General features: G+C 39.3%; 1 protein-coding gene across 2 annotated transcripts in view; it reads left to right on the top strand.

Annotated features, from left to right (window-relative positions):
• Positions 1 to 2,728: 2,728 nt before the first annotated feature.
• Positions 2,729 to 9,001, top strand: part of LOC111858105 (serine/threonine-protein kinase 32C) — a 29,982-nt gene continuing 23,709 nt past the window's right edge. The window contains exon 1 of one of the 2 annotated variants that reach the window (XM_023839566.1): positions 2,729 to 3,368. In XM_023839566.1, coding sequence (XP_023695334.1) covers positions 3,317 to 3,368 — 52 coding nt within the window. In that variant the 5' untranslated portion in view covers positions 2,729 to 3,316. The remainder of the gene's footprint in view (positions 3,369 to 9,001) is intronic. The other variant, XM_023839542.2, reaches the window with a different exon arrangement.

Below are 9,001 nucleotides of genomic sequence, written 5' to 3'. Positions count from 1 at the left end.
CGCAATACTGGGTCATGGAAACGTGGCCTGCATTGCACAGAAATTTCATTCCTTTTCTTGCATATGAATAATTAACGTTGTGGAAGTGAACATCGCTTTGCCTATCATTGAAATGCTAATAGCATTTGCATTAGGGCTAACCAATTAACATTTTGTAGTCGTTTATCTTAAAAATATCATAGGCCTACTGAATAATACCAAAATAACAAACATTTCTAAATATGTTCGTATTAAAAGAATATATTCCCCCCGGGCTTTGTACTGTAAATGTGGGAATAAAGAAACTTTTAGATGAATTTGGTCCCTCTTTTTCTCTATTTTACCTGAGGCAGCGGGAAAAACTACTAGAGCTCTGATTATACACTATGCAGATGGTTAGGGTGAGGAAAGGCTTTTTTGATGTGTTTATGGCTTTCTTGTGGAGTATCCCATATTTTGTATTTTAGTCCTCCGTGCTTGACTTCGGATTATTTTCCTCATAGCCTGTTTGTTTTATAATGTATGTGTATATTGTTTTAAAAAATCCATCTACCCATCTGTCTTCTGTACTGCTTATTCTGTACCTCGTTGTGGTGCAGTGTTGTTTTCAATGTTGGCATGCATTATAATATCCCAGATCCTTTCCTAGTCCTCAACATAGACGGAAAAAAACGAACCATTTAATTGTATTTTGACAGAGCTCCTATAAATAAATTAATTCAAATGTGGTCCCCTATAAAATCATCACCTTCGTGCAGAAATACCATTATGTAACTTCAGTTCAACCAGCAGATGTCGCAAAACTTTCTTAAATGAAATCCTGTGCATATTATTATACACTACAGCTGTTCACGAAACAGTCAGGGTTTAAATATAGATGGAGCCTGCCGGAGCCCGTCCCCGCCTCTTTATGTCCAAAGCACACCTTGCTGAATCACAGCTCCTCCTCCTTCAACGTTAACCTTTTCTCTTAATGTCCCAAAAGGCAATTTTACACAAAATTACAGTTTTTCATCAGCCTTAATGTTAATTATCATTAGTGGCCCTGAACAGACATTAATTTCTCCAGTGGGTGAGATATTGCTACATGACACCTGGTGTTTTTGTATTTTGTTTTATTCGCTTTCTGTACTGCTGCCAAAACTTTACTTACTAGCTAGACTTTGCTAGAGGTAAGACTTGTGTAAGAAGCATCCTGTGAATAACTTGATATTTTAATGCATTTTCATGGGGACATCATGGATGAATAAGCAAGACTATTACCAAGAATACCCCCCCCCCACCCATGCTGTATTTCTTTTTGCCCTCATAGCAGCTCCAATTCACTGTGGCATGGACTCAAAGAGCTGTTGTTTCACAGAGATGCTGATCCATGCTGACTCAGTTTCTGCTCCATTGGATTGGTAGTGGATCCTCTCCACTCCATACCTCTTAGCAAGTGGAATGAAAGTGGATGGGTGTTAATAGTATGTTGGACCAGACTGGTCTGGGTGCAGTCCTTGTCATGGGCAGCAAAGATATTAACATGGATGAAGAGCAATAACTTCATTGTGGCTTTCCTTCATAGCTCTGCTGTCGTCCTAATAATGTACTTGTGCTGCTGCCTCTTATCATGCACTGCTAGCCAGTCCTTACCATTGGCCTGTTGTCTACTCTTATAGTTGGGCTGCTGTTCTCTCTGAGGCAAGTCCTCAGTTCCCTTGGAGTGCAAGCGACTGCCCACACTGGTTTGGCTTTGTTGATTCAGTGACTTCTTTCTCCGTGTGAACATGCTGCTTGTTGAGGTTGGAGATTGCTACCCAAGTGGCAATCTTCATGTCTTCTGCCTTCTGCTGCAGACAGCCACAATCCTAAGTTAAATTTAACAAAAGGAGAAGCAAGGTGTAATGAATTAACATAAAAGGTGCCTTGAATGGTGGGGGCAGTTGGCCAGGTGTGATTCGACAGTCCAGTTTAACAATGACATTCAGATTGGGATTGAGTGAGAGTACGTCTCACCATCCTGAATGTCCTTTAAGAGACAACCTGATTACTGCTGGAAAGAAGCTGTTGTGGAAATGTGTTTTTGGTGAAACATGAAAGTTACCCTGCGACACTGTTAATAGCATTCAGATTTGCAGTGCCAGGTCATTGTAACCTTTCTTTGGGTAGTAGAGATACAGCTGCTAAGCCAGTGTATGGTGTTCTGTTTCTTGCACCCCAATGGTTGCTACATTGTTCCCTCATCCACTGGAGACGTGCTGGAGGAGATGCATTGAGACCAGGTGTGTACTGAAGCACTCCTGGACGTCGATGTGGCAAGCTGGTGGTCTACCATCTACGAGGGCCTATATAGCCTCGTTACTTCATTGGACCAGCCACCATGCTGTCATCTCCTGCTGAGCTTCATACATCCCCCATTGGCTCTCCCTCCCATTGTACTGTGAGAGCTGCATCAACACCAGTTCACAGGTCCATGGCCTGTCTTTGATGCTCCACTGGCGTGACCCACCTGGACCACTGGCAGTCTCTTAACTCTGGTCAGGTGTCACACTCTTTCTCATGATGCTAATCTCTCCACCAGAGCTCAGTGAGCATTCAATATCTGCTCTTTGACTCTTCAGAGATTCAGACATGCCTTCCCCTGATGGTGGGATATGTTTGAAGAGCGAGCTTTCATCCCATAATGTACCATCATGAGGGCAAAACCAAGAATGTGGTTGCAGACACAGGTTGACGTCACATACTTAGCTGTTTATTTGAACTTGGCAGCGCAATCTTTATGAAGACAGTCCATTTTCCAAAGAGCCCCACTCTACAGTAGAAGCAGAAATAATAACAATGTACTTTACATTTTGTGCACTCGATTTTACAGCTGGTGGTAACTCTCTTTTTAAATAATCTGGCGCCACCTATCACTAATTGGATTTACAAAAAAATGCAGTTAAGTACTGTACTTTCCTTGCACTGGTACGGACGGGAAATCTTCCTTGGTTTGCTCCGCATGAACGTCAGCACGAATGGTAAAACGGAGAAGGTTGTTTTTGGCCATGCCTTGTACAGCTTGACGAGAAAGTCAGCTTCACACCGTTGCCTTGAAACTGAAAAGAAGTACAATTATTTCTCAGCAGTTTCAATTTAAAATGCATAGGAAATTATTTCTGTTTCTATATTAAGTATCTGCTCGAATAGCTGTGCCGTTTGCTTTATTGTTGGTATCTGAGGCAAAAGTATTTTGAAGATGATATTTAAGGAACACTAATTCAGCCGTGCAATGCACAGTATTGCCTGTTATTTACAAAGTAAGAAATGTTAAGCTCCCGAATTAATCTTTCATCGGGGCAAGTGGAAGAAAAGAATGGGAGCTAACAGTTCATCAAAGAGACCGGTCTTCGACGAAAAGGAAGACGGTGAGTGCACAATAAGCCAGTACGGACTTGTCTTTTTTTTGATCAAATAAAAAAAATACTCTGTTTTGTGACTAAATGTAGCTTACATAGTCTATTGTAAAACAGAACTGATAAATAACATAGTAACCGTTTAAAAAATCGTAAGTAATGTAATATGCAATTGGTTTTTAAACATGATCGAAGTAGGAGGAGCAACTCGCCAAACAAAAGCCATTGTAACGGGTAATATTCTTAGATGATGTCAAGATTGTCTTTCGCTTTTCATTCAACAGTAAAAGGGTTTTTTTATGAATACGATTAATGGTCACAATATGAACCATTCGACTCATATTTAATGTATGATTGCTTGGTGGAATCTGAAAAAAAAATATTGGCATAAAATGCTGGTACCACGTATGCTTTGTGAGGTTTCTGTTCTGCATCAATCACAAGTCATTATGGCATTTTATTTGCTGCTTATTTTGCCAAATATCAGTGAAGCTCCAGAAACAAGTGTTGCAAAGCAATGCTAATAATGCGTATTGTTCAACAACTCATTAAATGAAGTTTCTGTAGAACCAATAACTTGTTCGTATTTGTATAATACATGTTTTCAGATGCTTTTAGAATGGAGACGAAGGTTTATATTTTATTGCAAATCTTATGTATTATCTTATACAGTATATATACTTGTATATTATTCGAAGGTCTTTGAAGAAAAAATCCTGTTTACAACTAGGTCAGCACATTGAAGATTGATAATTTTTGGGAAAATGTAGTCTAAATGAGGAAATGACAACATTATGATTTTGATATAGTATGCAAAATCAAACTTGTAGGAACATTCCCATCAGTGGCCAAAAATGCTTATTAAAGGAATTTTAGATACATTTCTCTCTGCTCTGTGTGTGGAGTGTGCATGTTCTCCATATGTTGTATGTGTTTCCTCCTGAAGTCCAAAGCCATACAGTTCGTCTCATCAGTGCATGAAATGCTAGCAGTGCATGATAGTGTGTGTGTTTGATGGACTGGCATCCTGTCCGAGATCTTCCCCAGTTTTATGCCCTATACTGCTTCAGACAGTGTTATTATTAAAGTCCACAACATCTAACCACTTGTCCCAGTCAGGGTCACATGACCCACACTGGGCATGAGGCTGGGATACACCCTCGACAAGATGCCAGCTGCACAATAAATTCTGAATACATTTTGTCTGTACAACTACAATTCTGTAGATATATAGTTTTAAATAGTACTGTTTTTTCTTTTTAAAATCTATTTATCGTTCATACTTTCTGGAATATAGTTATCATTTGAATTTGCATATGGATGACTATTGCAGTTCTGTTTTACGGAGAAAATACTGAATCCTTAAAGAACATACAGACTGACAAGCTCAGGGATGACCTATAAATGCATTAATATGAAACTGAATTAAGAGCTGGTGTGTTTAACTCATTTCCAAATGCTGGTTTATTTCAGCTGGTAACATGATCACTTATCAAATGTTCTTGCCTCATGCATCAGTAGCTGTTTGTGGAAATGAAGAAATTAACATCAGTCCCTGATCTGTGCATGATGTTATAACACATCATTCTCATATCCTCGCTTATTTTCTGTTCATCCTTAGTGGGTATCTGTGAGGGACTAGCATTCAGTCTAGGGTGCCACAAAAAGTGTTTGAAGTACTGTTGTAGTTATGAATATCATCAGTTATGGAAAATGTCCAATCCACGTGCGACTTACCTCAGTAAAACGGTGATCGATGTAGGATGTTGCTCCATAGGTACAAAATATTAAATGTTTACTTCTGGAACTTCAGTTATTAGCTGTTTATACCTTTAGCTGGTGTGTTGATAAATATTGTAGTAAAAATTTTGATAGTTTTTTTTCATTAAAATATCCATCTCTAGGCTGTATTGTATGTTCAAAGTTGATTTTAATTGCTTAAAAGTACCCTAACCTTAATTATTTACAGGCATCAGCAGTCGTAGGGGTCGAGGAGGTTAAGTAGGGGTCGAGGAGGTTAAGTGTCTACTTCCCGGAAGGCATTACGAAAGGATACAGAAATGGAAATGAATTAGATGAGAGTTGGTGTGAAAAGGATGTGTCTGTGACACATTATATTAGGTTTTATCTGATGTATAATTATATTAACACTGATATGCAATATGGCTGTTCTTTCTGAAATTATTTTGTAAGTATGTTTGTAGCCTCTAATTCGTATGACTTTTGCACTAAAAGCATTTTTGGCAAGGGAGGACTTCAGCAAAATGTATTTGGATCACAGAATTTATAAAAATAAAAGTTATTATTTTTATTTCGGTGTGATTACAGTATCTTATGGAAACCATTAAACAACTCTTTAACAATGAGAATAGTAACAATGGTAAAAGTCATAAGTACAACTTCATAGTGGAATATTAGTTATTAGTTTAAGTGATGGGTGACAGGACAGTATAAAATAGGACTATGGACATATAAGTTGCAAGACAGGCCGTGTTAAGGCAGTGAGGACAGGATATGCCAGGTTAGAACAGAATGAGACAATGAACTGTACAATGTTATTTTCTCATCATTATATATGATCATATATACTTACCTATAGATGTCTTCAAGGGAATCAGCTCCTAAATATGGTGGTAAAGGCAACAGCACATCTGAACAGGAGCTGATCTTGTTATTCAGAGTAGTGGTGAACCACAGCATCCCACATACCCTCGTATTGCATTATTTGGAAATCCAGAAGTTCACTTATGCTCCAGAGGCTAAACCATATGTATTAATGGCATTAATAAAACCCAAGAATGTACAATTTATTGAATTGAAAACAAACAAAAGACCCTTAACTCATTGGCTCAACCTATTTACAGAACACCCATCATTAGGAAAACAAATATATATCAGACCTGGTTTGTCGGGTTCATGCTTTAAAGCCAAAGATGTTTGGGGGAATTGGGTGGAATAATATGTTTTAAAAAATAAGACTTCTTTAAATATATTTCTCTATTGAACAGAGTTTTGTTTTTGCTTTCCAAATTGCTGTTTATCTACATTGCCCACTAGCTAGATAAGCTAGACATTTGGCGATGTTTGGCTCCCACAGCCCAGGAAGAACAGACTATAAATTGCTGGATGCAGGAGTGCCCTCTGAGTGCTTTGAGCAAGTAGGAACTGGATTTTCTTAAGCAAGTCTCTGTATTTCAACAGCATGGCAACAATTCAGACATGATAGTTTAGATTCTGTGTTTTCATTCATAAAATTTCACTCAGTGGACTATAAATCATTTATACTATTCAATTTGATTGAAGTCAACAATGGATTTCTTGCTTTCTTCCCTATGTAACCCCAGGGAGCTAGTATTCAAAGGACTGCTATCCTGCACAGCTTTGTGTGATAGTGCTACAGTATGCAGGCTTCGTTGTGGGACTGTTTGAGGCTTTCACCACGCCTGCCAGCACTGATAATGCAATGCAGTGTGCAGCAGCTGATTCCCCTCATGCGGCACAGTGGAGGTAGCAAAGTGGGTGAGATGTCAGACATTTGATTAATGGTCATTTCTTCAGGCTAAATCTCTCTTCCAGGAAGCGTGTTTGATTTGTAGGGCTGTTCGGCTTCTGATAACTTGCTGGATGCGCTCCAAGAGGACAGAAGACTAAGAAGGAATAAAAGCAGAACCAGAAAAAAGATATTGGTTCCATCTCAGAAGCATAATGTGGGATGTTTTATAGTTCATTCACCTTGCCTTAAAGAAACCTTTTCTTTTCAGGACTATCAGAACGATGTTAATGTCCTTTGTGAACCCCCCACAAACTATACACCAAAGATATAATCATCGATGAGGAAGAAAAACACAACATATTTTGCTCCTGGAACTGAGGCTATAATTGTCATCAAATCAAATGCAAACAGTGACATTTTTGCATTTGAGAACTAAAAACAAATTTCCTAGTTCCTATTTTGATTCAAAAATAATTTATTGTATTGTGATTCACATAATAATTTTAAATTGCAGAGGTCTATGAACCAGCCCTTAGGTATGGTTCTATTCACATATTTCACATGGGGCACTTGTTATATTTTTATATATCATAAAAGCAATAAATTCACTGTAAATGAGCATAATTGTTTGACCAATTATTTCAGTTTGACCCTTTTATGGTCTGCTTTACTCCTGTCCGGTGATTATTATTAATTCAAGTAAGCTTTATTAGCCTATCTTCCATATACAACTTAACAGTGGCACAAGATAATCCCTCAGGACTGTGGTGTAAAATACAGACAGCAAGTTATAGAATTAGGGATTCACAATACTTCACGTTAATTTTAAAAAGTGAAAAAACACAGGACAGTGTATGACAAGGGAAGCTGTACATATATAGATAGTGCCTGAGTGTGTAATCAATGGTAATAAATAATGCAGCAGCATAGAACTGTACAATAAATACACTAGTGTCAGTAAACTGACTATAAATAGTAAATTGACCAGTACCAGTGAGGAGGGGAATTGGTTTGGGAGTCAGTTGGAGTTAAGTAGTAAGAGGGATACCAAGGTGTTGATTGTCCTGACAGCCTTGTGGGAAAAGCTGCTACCGAACTGGGAAGCACTGGCTTGGATGCCCCTGTAACTTCTGCCAGATGGACAAAGAGTCCATGGGAAGCGGGTGGGAAGGGGGGGGGGTCCTCCACAATGCTCAAGGCTTGTCAGATGCAGATTTTGAGGAAAATGTCTTTTATGCAGTGGAGAGAGGTTCCAAAGAATTTTTCCACTGTATACATTATGCACTGCACTTGCGGTCTGAGGCGTTGCCATTTTCAAACCAGACAGTGATATTGCTGGAACACTCTCTATGGTGCTCCTATAGAGTGTGGTGAGGAAGGGGGCTTGAAGGCTTGCACTCATCAGCACTACAGGAAATGGGGATGCTGGTGTGCCTTCTGGGGCCACCCTGAAGTCAGCAATCATCTTTTTTGTTTTGGGCACGTAGAGTGACAGTCTGTTGCCCTTGCACCGGGCCTTGAGCCCACTCCAGCTCCAGTCGGTATGCTGACTCATCACCGTTGATGAAACCCACTGCGTGTCTTCGGCAAACTTGATGTTGTTTAGGCTATACTTTGGAGTACAATCATTACCCAGCATGGTCAACAGAAGTGAGCTGAGCACACAGCCCTGTGGAGACTTTGACGTCTGACATCTCTTGTTCGGGAAGTCCAGGATCCTGTTGCATGATGGTATGTTAAAATCCAGCAGCCTCAACTTCCGGATCAGCTTCTGGGGGATGATTGTGTGGAATGATGAACAGAAGTCAATGTACAACATTGTATCACAGAGTTCATTGTGTGCAGGTTGGGAAAATGGAGGATACGGCATCCTAAATGGGCTGGTTTGAGCAATAGGCAAAAGGAAGGATGTTGTATAAGGCTGGGAGTGCAATTTTTAAGTGCCCCACAACTAGCCTCTTGAAGTGCTTCATGATAACAGGTGTGAGTATGGCATGGTGATATAATTTAGTCATTACATATTCATATCCATTTGTCTGGATGAATCCACCTAATTTGGACAACAGTCATTATAGTATAGTATTTCTTAATTAAAGGATTAATTGTGTTTGGAATGATGGGTTAGGCTCAGTGGGTTAGGCTGCTGTGCTGT

Source organism: Paramormyrops kingsleyae, chromosome 3 (genome assembly GCF_048594095.1).
Source record: "Paramormyrops kingsleyae isolate MSU_618 chromosome 3, PKINGS_0.4, whole genome shotgun sequence".
Lineage (NCBI taxonomy): Eukaryota > Metazoa > Chordata > Actinopteri > Osteoglossiformes > Mormyridae > Paramormyrops > Paramormyrops kingsleyae.
The sequence above is the reverse complement of the archived record's forward strand: the minus strand, read 5'-3'. Positions and strand labels throughout refer to the sequence as shown.